The following is a 24,921-nucleotide window of genomic DNA, read 5'->3' as shown; positions in this document are numbered from 1 at the left end:
AATAATGATACTGGGGTTATGTTTTTAATGTCCTTATCTTTTAGTCATACATACTGAAATCTTATAGATGGAGTGATAGCATGTATGAAATTTGCTGAAGTGGGAGCCCAGAATAAACAAGACTGGCCATGAGTTGACAGCTGTTGAAACTGTATGATGAATACATGAAGGGCTCATTATTCTATTCTCCCCATATTTATGTATGTTTGAAATTATCCACAGTAAGCTTTAAAAGATGCTGAAGTTGTCAAAAGCATTAGGACAGTTCAATTTCTGACTTGTCTACAGTTTATGGTAACTGACAAATTCATTTTAGCATAGCCTAAATTTCCATCTTGTATCTTCAAGAAATATACCTTTCAAGGTACAAACCACACTCCTATTAACTTGTAATTACAGACTTCCTTACTGTTTAATACTTTATTTTATAAACGCTGCAATGTCCCATCATTTACATTCCTAGGATGTTCTATAAAGTATTGTGCACAATAATTATAAATCAACTCACCTGAGAGAGGTCAATACTTAACAGCAATACACCATCTAATACTCAGTTTCACAAAAGGTTATACAAAAAATGTTTTATTAAGTACAGCTTCATACTTAGAGGAACATCTAATATTACAATATGATTGAATCTTTAGGATACATAATTTATTCTTAAAATACACAAGTTATATACAGACACTGGAAACTCAGTCCCCAAAATACTCAATAAAGACGTCTGGGTGACACTTATAGAACTGACCTAACAATTTTTTCTTCTCTTTGGCGGAAAGTTTTGAATCCTCATCAATATTTTTTAGTAAATTCAATAGCTCATCCTTGGTTGTCTTCCTTGTATGGTCAGAATAATCACTTCGATCAATTCTCTGGCAATAAATATATCCTTAAAGTTTAAAAGTAGAAAGTTCAGTTAATGGATCTAGTCCTCAGATTTAACAAGAAAAACCACTTGTATATATATATATTTTTCCCCCACTTTATAAAATGCATGTAAAGGTGCTAAGCACTACTGACTTTCTAACCCTGTCAGGTTGCTTTTCTGACATAAAAAGGCTCTCTGCTAAGTCTGAATAGCTCTGAGAAGATGAGTTAGAGTCTAGCTGAAGCTAAAATGCAACTACTTATTCTCGTGAGACATGTAAGGAGTATTTCTCAGATTACCTGCGTCTCTGTTTGGATCTCTTCCTTTCTGAATGTCCATGAGCTTAACACTGACAATTTTATGTAGAGTTCCAGGAATCTTACAAAAAAAAAAAAGAAGAAGGTACATGGAATATTACGCATTTTAATTTAGTGATCTATTACATAAGTTCAACTTTACTTTCAGAGTTTTACCTTAAAAACATCTTTTTGATGATCCATTAAAAAGAGCACCAGAAGATCAGTTTTGCCTTTGGATAAATTTTTATTGTGAACAATAGCTTTTGAGAATATCCTTTTCACAGCCATTCGGTTGTCACTCTGTAAAAGAACATATACCCAATAGAATTTATTTTTAAGAATAAATGTAATATAAAAATCAATGTTAAATATTAATAGCTACTATCCATTTCCACATACTTGATGCTGATAATGGAATAATATGTCCTGTAAGTATTACAGATACTGAATACAATTAACATTTAGACAAAAGACTTACTTCTTGCTGTAATTTAAATTCAGAAGGATGTGCTGCAACAGCCATGAAATATAGCAGTCTTCTAAATTCTTCTCTATTTTGGGAATCCAAAAGCTTTAGAAAGAGCTGAGTAGCTTCTAATGCTATTTCAGTCTTCCCATTCACTTTTGCCAAAAGGAAAAAAATGCTTTAATTTTGACCAGACACAACTATATCAAAGGGAACAAAAGTCAAGCTAAAACTTAAGCTAATCAGTAAACTTACCCAAAATTATGTTCAACAGCAAAACAAAGAGACTAGGAATTAAAATGAATGACCAATACCCTCAAGAAAGCCTATACTCAAACTGGCAAGTCCTAAGTCCTTGTCATTCACAAATCTTAGGATATTAAATCTAATGCGGCTTTGTAAATAAATTCTCAGCCCATGTTTTCCAATAATTCACGACATTTCAAGGGTACACTATGTATACAGTACTGATACAGCCAACTCTGAGAAAAATAGGATTCTTTGAAATCTGCAACTTGTTTTCAACAAACCACGTGGAACAGTCTGCCTCACTGGTACAGGGACAAAGCAGAGTGTCTGCCATTGTGAAGAGGATGAATGGAGAATGGTGACAGTGCCGGTAACACTTTCTGAAAAAGAGAACTGCTGCTCTATGCTTATTAAGTTTCCAGTGAATGAGAGCAGCATTCACCTGTAGCAACAAGAAGTCCCTGCATGACTTCACAGCTCAGTAAAGCTGCTTTCCAAATGAACCCTGGAAGTTTTGGGAAAAACATACTCTCCATGGATTAGTCTAGATCCACTCCCAGCTTGAAGTAGTATCATTTTGGTTAATTTGGGGACAAGAAACTTTGTCCTGTTCCCTCCAAAGAGAAATTTTAGTATTCAGTAACATCTTACTTACCTAGGAGTTCTGCAATTCCATTATGAACATCAGATAAGTGATTTAACAGAGGTTCCCTACTACTGTAATATTTGCTAATGGCATCAAACAGAAGTTCTTTCACTAAGTCTATTCTATCTGGTTGCTCAGGAAAGTTTCTGCTTATGTCTACCACCATCTGGTCTGGAAGGTATTCCAAGCAGTCGATTGCTGAAGAGAGCCACTCATCTTCCCTATGAGAGAAAAGAATTATTTTAAAAAGCAAAGGATAACCAATAAACCCATACCTGATTTACTAGCTGTTTCAAGTTTCCTACTAAGATGAATCTCTATACACCTTTGCTGCTGCTATTTACTGTTTAGTCCCTAAGTCATGTTTGATTGTTTGTGACCCCATGGACTGTAGCCCGCCAGGGTTGCATGAGATCTTACGGGCAAGAATACTGGAATGGGTTGCCATTTCCTGCTCCAGGGGATCTTCCTGACCCAGGGATCAAACCCATGTCTCCTACTTGGCAGGCGGATTCTTTACCACTAAGCCACCTGGGAAGCCAAAGATATGTATAATTCTTTATAACTTGTATAATGGATATGTATAATTCTATAGCTAGGTCATGTATCACAGATAAAAAGTTGGTTTTAATATGTCTTCACTCTTTTTTAAAACAAAAACAGAAGCTATCCACTATAATACAGGCCTGAATTTTTTTTTTTTTGGACATCAGAATTCAAATTCTACTCCTTAAATTTACTATGGAGGTCCAGAAACTCTAAGTTACTAGCTCAGGGTCCCAGGAAGGACTAGATCCCAGATCTGATTCCTAAACCAGCATTTTTCTCATATACTGTGGCTTACTTCAAAGCTCTGGGTATGATCTATCATCTCTGACTCTGGCTAGAAGAGAATAGAGGAAGACAAGTTAGGGTTTCAAAATAATTAAATATTAATTAGCCATTTCTAATAAAATCCCAGTTGGGTAACTTAAATTGCTACATTTTAAGAAATAGAATGACTAACTTTTAACATTCAATTTGTTAATACAGGCTTCAGCAGTACATAACCAAGAACTTCTGGATATACAAGCTGGGTTTTGAAAAGGCAGAGGAACCAAAGATAAAATTGCCAACATTCAATGGATCCTGGAGAAAGCTAGAGAATTGCAGAAAAACATCTGCTTTATTGACTACGCTAAAGCCTTTTACTGTGTGGATCACAAGAAACTGTGGGAAATTCTTAACGAGATGGGAGTACCAGACCACTTTACCTGTCTCCTGGGAAAACTGCATGTGCATCAAGCAGCAACAGAACTGGACATGGAACAACTGACTAGTTCAAAATTGGGAAAGGAGTATGACAAGGCAGTGTATTGTCCCTCTACTTATTTAACTTACATGCAGAGTACATCATGAAAAATGCTGGCCTAGATGAATCACAAGCTGGAATCAAGACTGCTGGGAGAAATATCAGCAACCTCAGATAGGCAGATGCTAGCACTCTAATGGGAGAAAGGGAAGAGGAACTAAAGAGCCTCTTAATGAAGGTGAAAGAGGAGAGTGAAAAAGCTGGCTTGAAACTCAACGTTTAAAAAACTAAGATCATGGCATCCAGTCCCATCACTTTGTGGCAAATAGATGGGGGAAAAATTGAAACAGTGACAGATTTTATTTTCTTGGGCTCCAAAATCACTGCAGACAGTGACTACAGCCATGAAATTAAAAGACGCTTGCTTCTTGGAAGAAAAGCTATGACAAATCTAGACAGTGTATTAAAAAGCAGAGACAGCGCTTTGCCAATAAAAGGTCCGCATAGTCAAAGCTATGGTTTTTCCAGTAGTCATGTATGGATGTGAGAACTCGACCATAAAGAAGGCTGAACACCAAACTGATGCTTTCAAACTGTGGTGCTGGAGAAGACTCTTAGGAGTCCCTTGGACTGCAAGGAGATCCAACCAGTCAATCCTAAAGGAAATCAACCTTGAATATTCATTGCAAGGACAGATGCTGAAGCTCCAATATTTTGGCCACCTAATGTGAAGAGCTGACTCACTGGAAAGACCCTGAAGCTGGGAGAGATGGAAGGCTAAAGGAGAATGGGGCAGCAGAGGATAAGATGGTTGGATGGCATCACCGACTCAATGGACATGAATCTGAGCAAACTCCAGGAGACAGTGAAGGACAGGGGAGCCTGGCATGCTGCAGTCCATGGCGTGGCAAAGAGTCAGACACAACTTATCAGCTGAACAACAAATAGTTTAAAAAAAAAAATCATATCTTCCACTGCTGTGGACTCAGGACAACTAATTCTGCCGCCACCCAGGTCAGGTCACCTCCTGTGGTCATCAGCTTCATCTTAAGATGTAGACAGATGATCTTTAAGGTCAATTTCTGATTCTGTACTTAAAATTTAAGGTCATTATAAAATACCTTCACCTATTAATTTAAAGTGTATAAATGTAATTTAAATTCTTATGTTGGGATTATTTTTTTCACATAAGGTTTTAAGCTACCTTTTGACATTCAACTATATTAATAGTTCATTAGAATGTAGAACTGGTGAAGTACTAGAAATGTAAGACCAGACAGCTCTAAGAGACTAGACAGACCTATATTTTAACAAAGAAGGTGGAGCATAATCATTTTCTTCACTTGATATGCACGTAAGATATATGTTGAAAAAAAATGAATATGAAAAATAATGACATTCAAATCTCATTAATTTTGACCAAGGCAATTTTGTTCTTCATTTTTCCCAACAATGATAGTATCAACTGACAAAGCATATCTGATTGTATGGACAGAAGAATTCAAAAGATTATCTTAAAACTAATTATCTTCCTACAAATACACTCAAATTATTACAGGTTTTTCCACATACTGAGAATCACTGTAAGCCTTGAGAATCCCTCGATCCAGATAGTTCCTGTTGTTGACCAAGTCAGGCTGCCTCTTAGGCTGAGTCACTTTAGGTATCATCTCTTGCCGTTTGAGGAGGGAGTCAAGGAGAGGAAGGTCTATAAGCTGGAGCAGTCGCCCTATTGTTTCTTCTTGCCACACTTCATTAATAACTGCACAGGAAAAATGACAAGGGGAAAAGTTAACAACAGTTACTACAGGCTCACCACAGTATCTGCCTAGGCAGGTCTAAGCTAATAAATTTGTGGAAAAAGAAAACAAAAGAGAAAGTCAGTTTTACGAAGTGGTTTCTTATAACAAAGGAACAACAATTCAAGATTTGTTGTCAAGTGTAGGAGAACAGACTTTGGACAACAGGAATTCTTTTCATTCTTGTACTGTAAAAAGCAATATGGCTTGATAAGAGATCAAGTCATATAACATGTTAATAAGGACCGAGGAAGAAAGAATGAGTCATTCAGTCTGAAAACTCGTCTGAAACTATTGGCTGCAGATTATTCCACTCAGGGTTTCCACAAGTGGGATGGGGGAGGGAAGGTGGAAATCCGTCCTTAAAACCACATTCCACGGCCATAGACAAAGAAGAACATAAGAATCCTGTTAATGTTTTAATATAATTTTCCAATTTTTTACTGACTCTAATAAAATCTTAGAGAAAGCTAGAGTTGAGAACAGATTTTAAATAAATTTTTTTAAAAATCTGCATGCAAAACATTTCAGATTTGAACCTCTGCCAGCTGATAGGACAAAAGTCAGTGTTCAGAATTGCAACACTGATCTATTTGTTAAAGATAATAGACCTCTGTTAAAACTTAATATAAACAGCTTTAATACACAGTATGCTCTTTCTCTGTGCTCTGAATATCTAAATTCTAATAAAGGTTAAGACTGAAAAAATTTAAATAACTTTATCTGAAGTTAGTCTTCTATTCCTTCCTGTATCATCTTGAGCTTACCTTGTGGAGACAAGGTTGCAGAGATATTTACACGAGGAGAGTCGGCAGGCTTTAAACTCAGGTTTTCCCACAGATCCTCTAAACTTGTGGATCTGATGTCAGAGGACTTAAATAATGTATCTGCATATCTACAACAAATTTATTTCATAAATTTTTATTAGTAAGCCCACAGAAATATTTTTGCATTTGAGAGCTAAGAGTGTCTAGACAGTTTATGTATTTCATAGCAAAAGCATAACAAATTCAAATTCTAAGAGGAGGATAAAATATAAGACATGCCACCTTCTTTCTCAAGCCTGAATATACACTCTAAATAAATTCTCCTTTGAGCACTTAAAGTGATTCAATGACTAAAATTGTGTCTCCAATTTTAAAACACAATCAGACATAGTCAAACTTAATTATGCTTATCATTTTTATTAGTGATCTCTATTTCCAGGGCATTCTCTGGTAGACAGTGCTCATCAAATACAATCTACAATCCCCTACTCACAATTCTGAAACCCAAAAAGCTTTGAAAAATTCAAAGTTGTCTATTCAGAATTCATACAGTGACAAAACCTGTTTTGAGATTTTCATAGCCTTTATATCTATCCCAGCTAATATGAATGTTTTCACTGCAGAAATATTAACGTGTTTGATTACCAGATGCTGTCCCAGATCCCTCTAGGAGTGTTATCTACGTGCATGCTCAGCTGTGTCTGAGCAACCCCATGGACTCTAGTCTGCCAGGCTTTTCTGTCTATGGAATTCTCCAGGCAAGAAAACTGTAGTGGGTTGCCACTTCCTACTCCAGGGGATCTTCCTGACCCAGATATCAAACCTATGTCTCCTGTGTCTAGGAGTGTTATCTAGTAAATGATATATGTATATTATTAGCTTTCTAAAATCTCCAAAGTTCCAAATTTCGATAAGCATCTGTTCCAAAGGTTTCAGATAAAGCACAGGGATCTCCATTTGGAAAGTACTGACCATGCCCTACCTGTCCCACTTCCTTAATATACAGAGAAGTACGTTTTATCGTGTTTTACATATAGAATTAAAAAACACTTCAAAGTCAATACACTATATGTCTGACTTTGGGTCAGATCTGAACTTTAAGCGCTTCAATTACACAGTCACCTCCTTACCATTAAGCTGAGGGGAATAAAAGGGAAAAGTTTTATTTCATGACAAATAACTATGTTAACTATGCACTTATGACCTATATCCATTTCAGTCACTGGGTTCTACAATGTTTTCTCCCTTTAAATGGTTCCTCCTTCACCACTGCTGCCTACTTCCTCCTCATCTGTAGATCACAGTATTGCAATAGATTCCTACCTAGCTCTCCCCATTAGGCTGTCCATATAGCTGCCAGGATGACCTTTCTGAAGGTCAATCTCATCATACTTTGAGTCTTTCTATGGCCTCCCTGACATCTGTGTGATCACATGCAAACTCCCTAACATGTCCTATAGATTTTCTGCATTCTGGCTCCTTTCATATTTCACATCTGCTATTTTCTGGATTCTAGTGACAACCCACCTGTTTGTCTTCCATACCACTTTGTGTATAAACTCTCTAATATTCTTTATACTATCATTGTAACTTGAAGCAGGAAAATCAAAATTTGTTGATGACTTCCAATAAGAATTCTAGGAGATATCAAATAAAAGTTCACTCTATCAAATTTACCCACAGACCCAGATTTTAGCCTAATTTACTATTTCAAAAGTAAAAGATAGCCAGCATCTCACTAAAAAGTAGACAAAATCCTGTAAACATCCCCTCTGCCAATATCCTGAGACTGATTGTGCTAACAAGGTGCCTCTTCCTGCCAATATTAAATGAAAATCTAACATATACTCACCTGGAAGGTGAACATACTTTGTTTTCTTTCCCTAATTGACTGTCTTGGGTAGGTGTCGTTGTGAATCTATAAAGGCTACAGCTACTATCTTCAAATGTGGGTTTTTTGTCTTTCCCGAAGACTTTGGTTGGAACTGCTTCAAACACTTTGTAGTCCATAAGTGCCTGACAAACTCTTACCACTTTGGCCCGAGGAATATCTACATCACCAAAATATTTATTCTGCATTAGGTGAGAAAAAATGACATCCACAGCTTCTGAACCAACAAAGCAGTCATTGTGTCTTTTTAAATGGTGCCTTCGTTTTTTCACCTCCACCTGTGTTTGAAGAGTGTTTATAATGCTGCTCCAAACATATGTGGCTCCAAATGGCTTCTGGGCTACACTGAAACCTGAAATGGGAAAAAAATCACAGACTCACCTGGCTCATTTGTAATAAGGTCTAAGCAAGCCTTAAGTAAAAAGTAGCAATCGCCAAAGCTATTAATAAGGAACAATTATGAGGGCAGCTTGTTATTGAAATATGAAATTATTAGTCGCAATTAATTAAAAAGTTACTGCCTACTATAAGCTAAACACTGTTCTGTGTTAGGATAAAAGAATGGGCAAAATAAAGTCCCTGTTCTTAAGGGCTTAAACACACTTTGTGGGAAGATATACACAACACATGTATGTTAGATCAGTGCCAAGAAGGTAAGTAAAGCCAGGTAAGAGAGAGAATGCTATTTTAGATGGGAGGTCAGGAAAGACCTCTCTGACAAGGTGATCCCTTGGCATAAGCCTGAGTAAAATCAGGGGGCAAGCTGTGCAGTTATCTGAGGGGAAAGCCGAGAAAACAGAAAGAGCAAAGGCCTTGAGGAGGAGGGAGGTGCTCTGCTGAGAACAGGAGAGAGGCCACCACAACCTACTCAGGTGACCAAGGAAAAGAACAGAAGTGAGATCAGAGAAGAGTGAAAACGGGAATGAGCGGTGCAGATCAAATAAGACCTTGTGGCAGTTACCAATTAAGGAACTCTATTAAATGCCTTTGTAAATGATCTAATCTTAGCAACTCTATGAAGCAGACATTGTCATATTTGTGAAATGGAAAACAGATATACAGAGGTTAAGTATAACTTCTGAACATTATATTGTAATGGTGGTGCTGGGATTTAGTTCATGGTCTATATGATTTCAAAGCATTTATTAGTCAGATAGATAACTAGACAGACAGATGTATAGTTATATATATACATTCACACATAATGCTTGTTGGAATAAACTAATTTTTAAAAGCTTCTTATTATGCATGCTCATGAATTAAGTGCTTTGTAAACTAACAGTTTGGTTCCTGCTCAACAGGAGCTTAGAGACTATTGCAAAGATAGGAGAAGCATAGAAATAAAGTAAGGATTTAGCCAAAGAGAAAAGAAAGAAAACATGCTTTCAAATATTTATATTTTTCCTCACTTTAATAAATTGATATTTGACATAGCTACGAAGAATAAAAGGAGAAATAATGAAAAGAAAATGGACCTTAAGTTTTAGCAAGCTAATGGAATTAATCTAATCATCAGCTTGCTGCCTAGCTGGCTTGCTCTTTCTTTTTATGGAAACACAGTATACCTTTTTATGTGTTATTTGAATGACCCTCTGAATATTCAGTGTTCTGGTTTTTAAGCCCTCATTTTTGTTAAGTATACAACTTCCTTCATTTTCAAGATATTTTGGCAAAGAAATTGAAAACTGATTACTTCCCTTGTGTGAGCATGCTAAGTCGCTTCTGCCATGTCTGACTCTTTGCAACGCCATGGACCATAGCCCACCAGGCTCTCTGTCCATGGGATTCTCCAGGCAAGAATACTGGAGTGGGCTGCCATGCCCTCCTCTCCAGGGAGTTCTCCCAATCCAAGGATCGAACTCAGGTCTCCTGCATCACAGGTAGACTCTTAACCATCTGAGCTACCAGGGAAGACTTATTTCCCTTAAAGTAGTCTAAAAAAGAAAAACAATATGCAACAGTACAACAGAAAGGAATAAGGGGAATTATAATTAAAGAAACTCTTACTTGAAACAACCTTCCTTTTTTAGATAGAATGTGTAAGATGAAAGCAAAGATAAGTTTCTGAGGCATATTAAAACTCCACCTGGGAATTCCCTTGGCAGTTGAGGGGTTAGGACTCTACACTTCCACTGTGGGGGGGCCAGGTTTCGATCCCTGACTGGGGAACTCAAATCCCATAAACTTTGTGGTATGCCTGGGGGAAAAAACCTCAACTCAGTGCACGAGTCATAAATTTTAAGTGGGTCATTTGAAATTCATCTTTTGTGTTGAAATAAACATAGGGACTGCAGTGAGCCATAGTGTATTCACTTATAGATAATTTTGTATCTACCATAAAAATAAAGCCTTGACATACTCCTTTACCTATTTGGAACCAGTCTGTTGTTCCATGTCCAGTTCTAACTGTTGCTTCCTGACCCGCATACAGATTTCTCAAGAGGCAGGTCAGGTGGTCTGGTATTCCCATCTCTTTCAGAATTTTCCACAGTTTATTGTGATCCACAAAGTCAAAGGCTTTAGCATAGTCAATAAAGCAGAAATAGCTGTTTTTCTGGAACTCTCTTGCTTTTTTGATGATCCAGCAGATGTTGGCAATTTCCATGCCTTTTCTAAAACCAGCTTGAACATCTGGAAGTTCATGGTTCATGTACTGCTGAAGCCTGGCTTGGAGAATTTTGAGCATTACTTTACTAGCATGTGAGATGAGTGCAATTGTGTGGTAGTTTGAGCATTCTTTGGCATTGCCTTTCTTTGGGATTGGGATGAAAACTGACCTTTTCCAGTCCTGTGGCCACTGCTGAGTTTTCCAAATTTGCTGGCATATTGAGTACAACACTTTCACAGCATCATGTTTTAGAATTTGAAATAGCTCAACTGGAATTCCGGCACCTCCACTAGCTTTGTTCATAGCAATGCTTTCTAAAGCCCACTTGACTTCACATTCCAGGATATCTGGCTCTAGGTGAGTGATCACACCATCATGATTATCTGGGTCATGAAGCTCTTTTTTGTACAGTTCTTCTGTGTATTCTTGCCATCTCTTCTAATATCTTCTGCTTCTATTAGGTCCATACCATTTCTGTCCTTTATTGAGCCCATCTTTGCATGAAATGTTCCCTTGGTAGCTCTAACTTTCTTGAAGAGATCTTTAGTCTTTCCCAGTCTGTTGTTTTCCTCTATTTCTTTGCATTGATAGCTGAGGAAGGCTTTCTTATCTCTCCTTGCTATTCTTTGGAACTCTGCATTCAAATGGCTATATCTTTCCTTTTCTCCTTTGCTTTTTGCTTCTCTTCTTTTCACAGCTATTTGTAAGGCCTCCCCAGACAGCCATTTTGCTTTTTTGCATTCCTTTTCCATGGGGATGGTCTTGTTTCCTGTCTCCTGTACAATGTCATGAACCTCCATCCATAATTCATCAGGCACTCTGCTATCAGATCTAGTCCCTTAAATCTGTTTCTCACTTCCACTGTATAATCGTAAGGGATTTGATTTAGGTCATACCTGAATGGTCTAGTGGTTTTCCCTACTTTCCTCAATTTCAGTCTGAATCTGGCAATAAGGAGTTCATGGTCTGAGCCACTGTCAGCGCCTGGTCTTGTTTTTGCTGACTGTATAGAGGTTCTCCATCTTTGGCCACAAAGAATATAATCAATCTGATTTTGGTGTTGACCATCTGGTGATGTACATGTGTAGAGTCTTCTCTTGTGTTGTTGGAAGACGGTGTTTGCTATGACAGTGGGTTCTCTTGGCAAAACTCTATTAGCTTTTGCCCTGCTTCATTCTGTACTCCAACAGCCAAAGCTGCCTGTTACTCCAGGTGTTTCTTGACTTCCTACTTTTGCATTCCAATTCCCTATAATGAAAAGGACATCTTTTTTGGGTGTTAGTTCTAGAAGGTCTTGTAGGTCTTCATAGAACCATTCAACTTCAGCTTCTTCAGGATTACTGGTCGGGGCATAGACTTGGATTACCATATTGAATGGTTTGCCTTGGAAACGAACAGAGATCATTCTGTTGTTTTTGAGACTGTATCCAAGTACTGCATTTTGGACTCTTCTGTTGACTAGGATGGCTACTCCATTTCTTCTAAGGGATTCTTGCCCACAGTAATAGATACAATTGTCATCTGAGTTAAATTCACCCATTCTAGTCCATTTTAGTTCGCTAATTCCTAAAATGTCGACGTTCACTCTTGCCATCTCCTGTTTGATCACTTCCAATTTGCTTTGATTCATGGACCTAACATTCCAGGTTCCTATGCAATATTGCCCTTTACAGCATCAGACCTTGCTTCCCTCAGCAGTCACATACACAATTGGGTGCTGTTTTTCCTTTGGCTCTGTCTCTTCATTCTTTCTGGAGTTATTTCTTCACTGATCTCCAGTAGCATACTGGGCACCTACTGACCTGGAGAGTTCATCTTTCAGTGTCCTATCTTTTTGCCTTTTCATACTATTCATGTTTCATACTATTTCATCAAAGAGCCTCTTGATGAAAGTGAAAGAAGAGAGTGAAAAAGTTGGCTTAAAGCTCAAAATTCAGAAAACAAAGATCATGGCATCCAGTTCCATTCAGTTCAGTTCAGTCGCTCAGTCGTGTCCGACTCTTCGCGACCTCATGAATCGCAGCACGCCAGACCTCCCTGTCCATCACCAACTCCTGGAGTTCACTCAGACTCACGTCCATCGAGTCAGTGATGCCATCCAGCCATATCATCCTCTGTCGTCCCCTTCTCCTCCTGCCCCCAATCCCTCCCAGCATCAGAGTCTTTTCCAATGAGTCAACTCTTCGCATGAGGTGGCCAAAGTACTGGAGTTTCAGCTTCAGCATCATTCCCTCCAAAGAAATCCCAGGGCTGATCTCTTTAATGGACTGTTTGGATCTCCTTGCAGTCCAAGGGACTCTCAAGAGTCTTCTCCAACACCACAGTTCAAAAGCATCAATTCTTCGGCGCTCAGCCTTCTTCACAGTCCAACTCTCACATCCATACATGACCACAAGAAAAACCATAGCCTTGACTAGACTGACCTTTGTTAGCAAAGTAATGTCTCTGCTTTTCAATATGCTATGTAGGTTGGTCATAACTTTCCTTCCAAGGAGTAAGAGTCTTTTAATTTCCATTACTTCATGGCAAATAGATGGAGAAACAGTGGAAACAGTGGCAGATTTTATTTTTTGGGGTTCCAAAATCACTGAAGATGGTGACTGCAGCCATGAAATTAAAAGACACTTACTCCTTGGAAGGAAAGTTATGACCAACCTAGACAGCATATTAAAAAGCAGAGACGTTACTTTGCCAACAAAGGTCCATCTAGTCAAGGCTACGGTTTTTCCAGTAGTCATGTATGGATGTGGGAGTTGGACTATAAAGAAAGTTGAGCACCGAAGAACTGATGCTTTTGAACACTGGTGTTGGATAAAACTCTTGAGAGTCCCTTGGACTGCAAGAAGATCCAACCAGTCTATCCTAAAGGAAATCAGTCCTGAATATTCATTGGAAAGAGAGATGTTGAAGCTGAAACTCCAATACTTTGGCAACCTGATGCGAAAAGCTGACTCATTTGAAAAGACCCTGATGCTGGGAAAGACTGAAGGAGGGAGGAGAAGGGGACGACAGAGGATGAGATGGTTGGATGGCATCACCGACTCAATGAACATGAGTTTGAGTAAACTCCAGGAGTTGGTGATGGACAGGGAGGCATGTGTGCTTCAGTACATCGGGTTGCAAAGAGTCAGACATGACTGAGCAACTGCACTGACTGACTGACCATAAAAATTACTAAGAGGCACACACAAACACAAAAAACCCTTTATTATTTGTATTATTTCCAATACCAAAAATAGATGGGTAATTTTACTATGGGCTTCTCTGGTGGCTCAGCTGGTAAAGAATCTGCCTGCAATGCAGGAGACCCTGGTTTGATCCCTGGGTTGGGAAGATCCCCTGGAGAGGGAAAGGATACACAACTGAGCACCTTTCACTTTTTCACATTCAATTTTACTGTCTACCCATTATTATGATGCTAGTTTAAAATTATCAGCAAGACTCTTTTTAATTATCAAGACATTTAAAAATTCCAGATACTTCATAATGTATTACTAAACAACAAAGGAAGTAATTGATAGCAATTTACCAAATATGTGAGTAGTTTTAAGAGTTGAATTAGGGAGATTCGACTAGATAAATCAAGTTGAAACTAAATTTACTACTGGTACTGCAGTTAGTTGGGCTTCCCAGGTGGTGCTAGTGAAGAACCTGCCTGCCAATGTAGGAGACATAAGAGACGTGAGTTCAATCCCTGGGTGGGGAAGATCCCCTGGAGGAGAGCATGGCAACCCACTCCAGCATTCTTGCTTAGAGAATCCCCATGGGCAGAGGAGCCTGACAGGCTACAGCCTACAGGGTTGCAAAGAGTTGGCGATGACTGAAATGACTTAACACGCACGCATGCACTACTGTTAGTCTCTATTGAGTAGAGCCAGAATCACACACTGGATGGAATCTCAAAATACGTCCTGGTCATTTCCCTGGTATCCAGAACTAGGAGTGGCTGTACTGTTTTCAGTCACTATGACTACATAAAAGGAGGATTATCACTTAATATTCTTAACTTCCCTGGTGGCTCTGAGGGTGAAGTGTCTACCTACAATGTGGGAGACCTGAGTTCAATTCCTGGGTTGGGAAGATCTACTGGAGAAGGAAATGGCAACCCACTCCAGTATTCTTGCCTGGAAAATCCCAAGGACAGAGGAGCCTGAAAGGAATGCTACAGTCCATGGGGTCACAAAGAGTCGGACACAACTGAGCAACTTCACTTTCACTTTTTCACTAATTCTTAACTTCCTAATAGACCAGAGACTATAGCTGAGATTTAAATGAACTTAAAATATTTGCTTGTTAGTCTTTTTTCAAATCTTCATTATATTAACACTAGCTAGCATCTGAACGCAGAGTTCCAAAGAATAGCAAGGAGAGATAAGAAAGCCTTTCTCAGAGATCAATGCAAAGAAAAAGAGGAAAACAACAGAATGGGAAAGACTAGAGATCTCTTCAAGAAAATTAGAGATACCAAGGAAACATTTCATGCAAAGATAGGCTCGATAAAGGACAGAAATGGTATGGACCTAACAGAAGCAGAAGATATTAAGAAGAGGTGGCAAGAATACACAGAAGAACTGTACAAAAAAGAGCTTCACGACCCAGATAATCACAATGGTGTGATCACTCACCTAGAGCCAGACATCCTGGAATGTGAAGTCAAGTGGGCCTTAGAAAGCATCACTATGAACAAAGCTAGTGGAGGTGATGGAATTCCAGTTGAGCTATTTCAAATCCTGAAAGATGATGCTGTGAAAGTGTTGCACTCAATATGCCAGCAAATTTGGAAAGCTCAGCAGTGGCCACAGGACTGGAAAAGGTCAGTTTTCATTCCAATCCCACAGAAAGGCAATGCCAAAGAATGCTCAAACTACCGCACAATTGCACTCATCTCACATGCTAGTAAAGTAATGCTCAAAATTCTCCAAGCCAGGCTTCAGCAGTACATGAACCGTGAACTCCCAGATGTTCAAGCTGGTTTTAGAAAAGGCAGGGAAACCAGAGATCAAATTGCCAACATCCGCTGGATCATGGAAAAAGCAAGAGAGTTCCAGAAAAACATCTATTTCTGCTTTATTGACTATGCCAAAGCCTTTGACTGTGTGAATCACAATAAACTGTGGGAAATTCTGAAAGAGATGGGAATACCAGACCACCTGACCTGCCTCTTGAGAAACCTATATGCAGGTCAGGAAGCAACAGTTAGAACTAGACATGGAACAACAGACTGGTTCTAAATAGGAAAAGGAGTACGTCAAGGCTGTATATTGTCACCCTGTTTATTTAACTTATATGCAGAGTACATCATGAGAAGTACTGGGCTGGAAGAAGCACAAGCTGGAATCAAGATTGCCGGGAGAAATATCAATAACCTCAGATATGCAGATGACACCACCCTTATGGTAGAAAGTGAAGAGGAACTAAAAAGCCTCTTGATGAAAGTGAAAGAGGAGAGTTAAAAAGCTGGCTTAAAGCTCAACATTCAGAAAACTAAGATCATGGCATCTGGCCCCATCACTTCATGGGAAATAGCGAAACAGTGGAAACAATGTCAGACTTTATTTTTGGGGGCTCCAAAATCACTGCAGATGGTGACCGCAGCCATGAAATTAAAAGACGCTTACTCCTTGGAAGGAAAGTTATGATCAGCCTAGATAGTATATTGAAAAGCAGAGATATTACTTTGCCAACAAAGGTCTGTTTGGTCAAGGCTATGGTTTTTCCTGTGGTCATGTATGGATGTGAGAGTTGGACTGTGAAGAAAGCTGAGCGTTGAAGAACTGATGCTTTTGAACTGTGGTGTTGGAAAAGACTGTTGAGAGTCCCTTGGATCTCTTGCAAGGAGATCCAACCAGTCCATCCTAAAGGAGATCAGTCCTGGGTGTTCATTGGAAGGACTGATGCTAAAGCTGAAACTCCAGTACTTTGGCCACCTCATGCGAAGAGTTGACTCATTGGAAAAGACCCTGATGCTGGGAGGGATGGGGGCAGAAGGAGAAGGGGATGACAGAGGATGAGATGGCTGGATGGCATCACCGACCCAATGGACATGAGTTTGAGTGAACTCCGGGAGTTGGTGATGGACAGGGAAGCCTGGCGTGCTGTGATTCACAGGGTCGCAAAGAGTCAGACACAACTGAGCGACTGAACTGAACTGAACTGAAAATCTGAGGACTTACAATATAACAAGCTCTGCCTTCTCTCATTTAATCCTAATAAACTTCTCTGAAATAGTTAAAAATAGTCCTATTTTTAAGAAATTGAGGCTCAGTAAATTAAACTTATCTTCAATTTTATGCTACTAAATATATATTACGATTTCCTAATATGTAAATATAAATATAAATATATTAAGTCACCAGATAGTTTTAGCATTAACTTTTCACTGAAGACTTGGATTAACTGAAAGAGTTTTAAGTGAGCCTATGAGAAGAAATAAACAAAAAACAACTTTAAGATTTGTAAGTCCTTAACCAAGCTATTTAGAAACACTTAGTAGTCATTAATCCTAAAATAAAGATTGGTATCATAAATTCTATGATATACTATCCACAGTACACAGGAAAGGAAAATAAGCAAGGTTTAAACTTGCAGAGCTCAGACTGCCTATTAAGTACCAACTAAACAGACTTCTGGGCTAGTAATAATACTAAAGATGAAACATATATAACAACAGTTGAGCTATAAGGAAGCATACAAATCCTCAGGGATAAAGCTGATTCACTTATTAATTTGAGATCAATAAGACAACTGATGGGGGTGAGAGCCTCAGTGATGTGAAAATAGTTAATCTTCACGGGGAAAACAGGATATACAGAATATATTTCCCCATATTAACTTGCTGTTTAAATATGGGAAATCAGGAAGTCTTGCAGGTTGGATAACGCAGTATAAAAGATTAAAGAACAGGTTAGAGCAGGGTAGTAGGCACCTGTGAGCCATCCAATGTTTCCAGAGTCCTCCAGGCATAATACAATTCAACCCTTTCAGGTCCTTTCTGTTCTCACTGACCATTAATTTGCAACCATTGCATCCTGGGATATTTCCCCTCAAGCATCACCACCCACAGACCCAAACTAGCTCATGTTCATACAGATACTTTAAAACATAATATACCCTGGACTTGACAAGTAAATGTGCCAAAACCCACACTAGATAACCTGTTTTTTTAAATGCTGACTTCACCAGTTGAACACAAATCCCCCACATACTGGTTTGAAACTTCATATTTATCATGATCTAAGAGCTGAAATGAACACTGGGATCACTGACCATGGCCCAGTAAGATGAATTACTGAGACTTCTAAACAGGATTCAAGAGACCAGAAGTATAAAATGAATGCTTTATGTAAGTCTAGCAATCAGAATTTAAGTTTCAGCTTTTCCTTAAACTTCACTTGCATATGAACTGGACACTTTTTTAAAATTCACACTATCTACAATGATGCTTCTTTGTTTACCATTTGGTTAAGCATGTTGTAAAGACATCATAACCTAATGATCAAAGTCTATAGAGACCAGCTGCAACAACTCTGAGTAAGAGATGTAACTTTTATAACATGGTTCCTTCATTTACTGATACAAGAGTTAAACACTATGTTTATGGTATATTTCAAGTCTAAACTGATTTATAGGATTTTAGAGACTAAAACAGATCACTTTCCATTTAGATACGGACACTTAACAGCAAACAAAACATAAGAAGCGAATTACGGGAACAAATTTGACCCGTCAGATAAAAAGCTCTGAGAAGCTATCAAGAGGCTCTGAAATTGTTTGAAACTAGGTCCAGAACATACTACACATGCTTGTGAGCACTACATAAGTCTAGGCTAGTTAACATTCAGTTTTCAAGCAGGTTCATCGTTATCTGCTTGAAAACAAGAGCTATTTTTCAAAGGCAAAGACCGATCCTTTTCATGTATTTGAAATCTACCCAAAAAAGTTTATCAGCCACAAAAAGTTACACTTCTAATACTGAATTGATATGCATTTGTAATATCACTAATAATCATCTTTACTTCTAAAAAATGCATGCTAAATAATCAAGTTATTATAGTAATAATTCCCTAAAAATCAAGTTATAAGGCAGACAGGTCAAGGAATTATATTTACGCATATGTCACAAGCAGGTAATGAGTATCAGCCATGATCTATGTAGTTAGTTTTAACTACGGCCCTGCTGTGAGAACCAATATAAGGGTGAAAACAATTCTATAATCATTTCAAATAGATTAATAGATCTCCTTAGAAGATCAACAGATATTATAAAACTGGATCCCAATACTGGATCCCAATGTAAGGTAAATATATACACAATGTTACTAAAACATGTTACTTCAAAATTAGTATGTAACAATTTTATTTTCATTTTAGAGCATTAAACTGCCCCCTCTCCCCCAACACACACACAAGAATTCAGACAGTTTATGTTCAGCATATTTTGCACAAAACTTCAACAGTGAGCTAGTGCCTTGTTGTTGTTTAGTCACCGAGTCATGTCCAACTCTTTTGAGACCCCCTCCTCTGTCCATTGGATTTCTCAGGCAGGAATACTGGAGTGGGTTGCCATTTCCTTCTCCAGGGAATCTTCCTGACCCAGGGATGGAACCCACATCTCCTGAGCCACTAGGGAAGTCCATTCTTTTCAAATTTCCTTATATTTCACAAAGGTTCAAATTATTCAATACTTGTTAGTTGCAGATTATTGCCAACTATTAAAATATTTTAAACTAGGGTTAACACAGTGGTTCCTAGTGGGTGATTTTTATCCCCTGTCCCGGACATTTGGCAATGTCTGGAGCCATTTTTGGCTGCTATATGCCAAGGAGGGGGAGGTGCTACTGATGTTTAGTGGGTAGAGGGGCCAGGGACACTGCTTAACATCACAGTGACAGGCCAGCCTCCACAACAACAAGGAAAATATCAACAACACTGAAGCTCGGAAACCCTCGGTTAAGTGAATACTGTTTAGACATGAAAAGTTGCATTAATGCAGCAGGCCTAATGCTGGGTTCTGTGAATACAGAAAGACAACAGCTTGGGATTTAGAGACCCAGAGAACTGGGTTCTATTCTTGGCTCCATCATTACTAATAATGCAATCGCGGGCAAGCTGCCTAACTTTTCTGGGGCAAAACATAGCTAATTCCACTTAAGGAAATGGCAACCCACTCTAGTGTTCTTGCCTGGAGAATCCCAGGGACAGGGGAGCCTGGTGGGCTGCTGTCTATGGGGTCACACAGAGTCGGACACGACTGAAGTGACTTAGCAGCAGCACTAGTTATTGTGAGAGTCATCTGAGACATATGTCAAGTGGCTAGCACATATCCAGCAATTAACAGATATATAAAAATGAAAGAGGAAACTGTCTCAATCTAGAAAAGCCAAAGGAGACATGGATTCACAGTAACATATAATAACATCCTGGATGGGACCCTGGAACAGAAAAAGGATATTCAGCAAAAACTAAGAAAAGCTGAGTAAAAGTATGAATATCAACACCAGTCCACTAACTGTGACAAATGTACTATATAATAAAACAGCGTGTTAATAGTCAGTGTGCGCGCTCAGTCCTGTCCCACTCTCCGCAACCCCATGGACTGTATAGCCCGTCAGGCTCCTCTGTCCATGGGATTCTCCAGGCAAGAATACCTGGAGTAGGTTGCCATTTCCTCCTCCAGGCGCTCTTCGTGACCCAGGGGCTGAACTTTCATCTTCCTGCATTGGCAGGCGGATTCTTTACCACTGCGCTACCAGGGAAGCCCTAATGTAAGATGCCAGTAATAAAGGAATCTGAGTGAAAGGTATATGGGAACTCTATGCACCAACTTCATGACTTTTTGTAAATCTAGATCTATTCTAAAAATTTGTAAATTTATTTAAAAAGTGAAAAAAAAGGAGGGTCTCTTTCTTCCTCTTCCTTTCTCTGAACTAAGGGGACACAGGCCCCACCTTCATTTACCCTTTACCCATTCCTACCACCTGGATGATGATGTCAAGCTCTGAACAGCAGTCAATCAAAGATCACTAGCAGATGAGAAGACAAATGTGACTCATACCAGAAGATTTAACTCTTCATCAGAAGATAAGTATATAAAATCCAAAATCACTTAGGATTGGGAGAATTGTATTTAAGAATTACTTTTTTTCAAAAGAGCTTTTAAAACATTACTCACAGAATTAAGACAAAGGAAAAGAACTACATTTATTGGACATTAACCAAAATCTCATGAAAACAGATAAATGTAGAGAGCTGGGCTTTGGGTGTTAAACTAGGCAGCTGCGACTGAGTGGGGAAAACTTCCTATACACCAATATCAATACTGCAGCACTTTTTACTGTGTATTGGTTTTGGTTAGCCCAAAGTTTGTCTTCCTCTTACACAGCATTAGAGATGTCACACAAGACTGACACTGCTTCTGAAAAGAAGGTTGCAGGCAAACTATGTGAAATAAATAAAGAACAATTTTAAAATATGTTTAGAAAACTAGCAACGAAAGTAGGCACTGGCCCTTGCTTTAATTCATACAGATTAATGAGACAGCATATGGGAAGTACTTGAGCTCCCTGGAAAAGTGATATCAGGTGAATTCAAAGAATTAGGTTACAGTTAGAAAGGGATAACAGGGTAACATACCACTTTTTTGCTCGTCTATATTAAAAGACAAATATCTTTAAAGGACTTACTAGAAGTTAGCATACAGACTTTATTTCTTCTACATAAATCAGGTCCCTGGTTGTTACAGCCCCTTTAAACTATGGAAGCATTATTAATAGGTAGAGAAACAGATCCAAAGCTGCTTGCCAGAGCACACAGAAAGAGAATGGCAAGAAACCAAGAACCAGAGGCTCCCATTACCGTGCTCACCAGGACTGTGACAAGGCTACTGAAGAGTGGAAGGGGGATTAACACAGGATAACAGGTAGGGTTCCAACTGCAGCAAGCGAAACAAATGAGAAAAGCCAGAGGGCCCTTCTCTGCCCACTGCAGCTGGTGTGCAGAAGACAGTGGTTCTCTCCTTGGGTTCAAATTCGATAACCAACATTTCAACTCTTTCCTCTAAGAGTCATCTATTTAATTTTCAATACATATTCCCTTATCCTAAAACCTGTTCACTAACAACCAAAGCTCAGAATTGGTATTTCAGCTGTTAGAGAAGACAAGGCTTTTAATCACGTAAAATTTGGGAATTTCACTCAGAAAGTAAGCCTAAAGATTTCTCAAGACTGTTTCCAATATTGCTGATGTTACACTCCTAAACGATGAAGTATTCCCCTTCTCTTCACACTGAAAACACTGGAGAAATTCTGCATGTACCCATCAGATGCTTATTTGAATCCTTTCAATTGGAGAGTAAGATCGGTATTAAGAGAGTTCTTAGGAAAGTACAAATGAGAAGTGGTTGTCTATCACAATTTACCATTAGCATTTTGAAACTTAAAAGAAGCATTTCTAATTCTAAGTAAAACACAAAAGTGGGGCCACTGAGATGTACCCAGTTTTACCCACGTCGATCCACTGACCACTGTCACCTTGAAGAAGGACTCATAAGTTCAAATGAAAGACTTAATAACAAGGGAACTTACGCTTATCCTATAAGCATCCTGCATAGTAGCTACAGAGAGGGGCGGGGGCGGAGTGTAACTTTTCTAAAAGGAAAACAAGAAAGCCAAGTGTTATCTGGACTCCTTAACTCTATCTACTGAGATGTAGGGCATGCTAGAATCGGAATTTTAACATACCAGCAATTTTAACTGAGCATCCGATTCCGTTCAATTGTTTGGACATTTAAAGAAACCAAGATGTAGCATACTAACATCCTAAGTAACCTGCCCTCTAAGACATGATTAAGCTGGCAAAAATCACTATCTCCCCTAATCTCAAGCAACCGCTGAAAATCAAAAACTTCTGTTCATTTTAATACTGCTTATCCGGAAAGCGTAACTAATAAATGCCTTTTATGCCAAGTTCCTGGCGGTAGAAGTTAAACTTACATTAACAGAAACTTCTCAGCCCTCCCAGGAAGAGTCTGGGGAACAAAGCGGGCAAGAGAGGCATTCGGCCCCTGGCTACACCGTGGAACCACGGTGTGTGGCTCAAACAGTCACCAGTAACGATGTGGAGCCCGTTTGGAGACCTACTGAGAATGCCCGGCAGGCAGCTGGCGCACAGACTCCCGCGCGGCGAAGTTCAAGTCCGGGGAACTTAGGAGAAAGCTGGCTGCGAGGACAGCAGGCTCCGGCGCGGCAGCCCACCCGCGGGGGCGCGGGTCCAAGGAGCCACAGGAGTGCGGGGGCTCGCGGAGGCCGCTGCAGACCTGGCTGTAACCCCGCGGGGTCGCCGCCCGGGTGAGAACCGCAGCCTGCGTCCCCCACCCGCCCCGTGGCCCCCACCGTTTCCGGACCGGGTCCTCGGCACCTACCGGGAGGCCTCTGCACCGGACTCTGGAAAGCCGACAGGTTCAGCGCCGCCGCCTTCTCCCGCACCGTCGCCATGGCCGCAGCCGCCGGGACACGACCGCCTCCGACGACCGCACCGCGAAGTGGGCGCCCGCGTTGGAGCAGCCAGTTAACTGGCCCGGGGTGGGGCGGGGCTCCCGCCAGGCCCCGCCCCCGCCGCGCTCCGCTCGCCGCCGGTCACGTGCCGGCCGCGGCCCACGGTAACCTGCGGCCCCGCGAGCGAGGGAAAGGTGGGGCCCCGCCCCCGCCCTGGAGGTAGCCAGGTGGGAAGCGTTTTGGTATGCTGAGCCCTGCGAGTCCGCGCCAGCCGCATGCAACCAGCATCCCGCCGCCGTCTGCACAGCCCACGTGCAGACGGGCGTACGCGCCCAGGCTCAAGCCAGCTTCGGTGAAAGGCGCATCCACCGTGGATTAGCTCTGTTGCTTAACTGCCTTGGGCTTCAGTGCCCTCACCTGTGACGCGGGGGCAATGTCAGTACCCGCTTTACGGAATATTTTTATGAAGATTACACGAGCTAATTCATGTATTTTAGTTGCTGGGTCTGGAACATAAGTGCTTAAAATTCTGTCATGGTGATAAATGCTTCGAATTTTTCACGCATCCCTTCCTGTAAAGAACAAATCTTTATCTGGCCTGGGAGAGCAATGTCTAGAGTTCACAGTCCGGAGGGCAGCTGGCTTGCCTTGGGGCTGGCTGCCAAGGAAATCGGTGCCGCCTCCAAAATAACTCTGTGTCAAGTGGGTTAGGGAAGGGGGGCTGTTAAGGGGAAGTTGAGAACAAGAAATCCAGGGACCCAGTGCTGGGGTACCTCAGGTGAGTGGTCTGAGACCAATAATTTAGTTGCCAAATTCTTGCGCCCCCGTTTCACTCCCGAAATTTGGGGACTTAGCAATCATTTTAAACCTTTGGCACACATAAGTATCTTTTCAGAAGGAGGGTGCCCGTGTGAACAGATTATTAAATCAGAATAGTTTTTATATGGGAGTTAGCTTATTGGAAAAGGCTCCGACACGTAGTTCCTTCAAAATGCTTAGAAGAATACATACATATGGTTATTTCAAAAAACACTTGCCGAGAAACTGCGACCCTGGGCACCCCAGTTGAGTAGGTTAGACACGAGCTCCTACGATTTAGAAACTGGTGCCAGGATTGGCCTTTTTTATGAGCTTTCTCCCCCTGGTGGCAGTAAAACCCAGTCTCGCCACTGTTCAAGAAATTTCCTTTGTCATTTCTCTGTTGACTGCTGCTCACAGAGATAAGATACCATTTAGGAGGGGTTTCAGGTACCCAGCAGAGCAATTAGCTGTAATCTACCCCATACCGTGTAACTGAATGCACAAGTCCATCCTCACTACTTGGTAGATAAAACGCTCATCCTATTTGTGAAAACAAATCTTGACAAACACTAATATTGGATCTAATTGGATCTTGACAAACACTAATTTGAAAAAGGCAGGTGACCTCAGTGACTACTTTGGTGATTTATATAACATTTCAAAGAATTATCTGGTGAAATGCTCTTTTCTTACTTGTCCACATTTTACACATTTTGGAGGCCTAATTCAAATTCCACCTTCATTG

At 40.1% G+C, this 24,921-nt stretch overlaps 1 protein-coding gene across 1 annotated transcript; it reads right to left on the bottom strand.

Annotated features, from left to right (window-relative positions):
• Positions 1–566: 566 nt before the first annotated feature.
• On the bottom strand, positions 567–23,456 carry DEPDC7 (DEP domain containing 7). The gene is made up of 9 exons (XM_055549274.1): positions 23,303–23,456; positions 8,238–8,628; positions 6,386–6,513; positions 5,392–5,581; positions 2,538–2,749; positions 1,646–1,788; positions 1,342–1,467; positions 1,168–1,246; positions 567–889 (listed from the first exon to the last, which is right to left on the bottom strand). Exons 1-9 carry the CDS (start codon positions 23,373–23,375, stop codon positions 696–698), a joined length of 1,536 nt encoding a protein of 511 aa, XP_055405249.1. The 5' UTR covers positions 23,376–23,456; the 3' UTR covers positions 567–695.
• Positions 23,457–24,921: the final 1,465 nt, after the last annotated feature.

This window comes from Bubalus kerabau, chromosome 15 (assembly GCF_029407905.1).
Source record: "Bubalus kerabau isolate K-KA32 ecotype Philippines breed swamp buffalo chromosome 15, PCC_UOA_SB_1v2, whole genome shotgun sequence".
Classification (NCBI taxonomy): Eukaryota; Metazoa; Chordata; class Mammalia; order Artiodactyla; family Bovidae; genus Bubalus; species Bubalus kerabau.
Note: the sequence above shows the minus strand (reverse complement) of the source record. Positions and strands in the feature narration are given on the sequence as shown.

What these genes read in the sequence shown, in the direction of transcription:
- DEPDC7 (XM_055549274.1), bottom strand. Translation starts at nt 23,375, where the DNA reads ATGGCGACGGTGCGGGAGAAGGCGGCGGCGCTGAACCTGTCGGCTTTC. An exon ending in TGGAATTGCAGAACTCCTAG is followed by an intron (nt 1,789 to 2,537) that starts GTAAGTAAGATG and finishes TTTTGGCAAAAG; the next exon opens with TGAATGGGAAGACTGAAATA. An exon ending in AGATCCAAACAGAGACGCAG is followed by an intron (nt 890 to 1,167) that starts GTAATCTGAGAA and finishes TTAAACTTTAAG; the next exon opens with GATATATTTATTGCCAGAGA.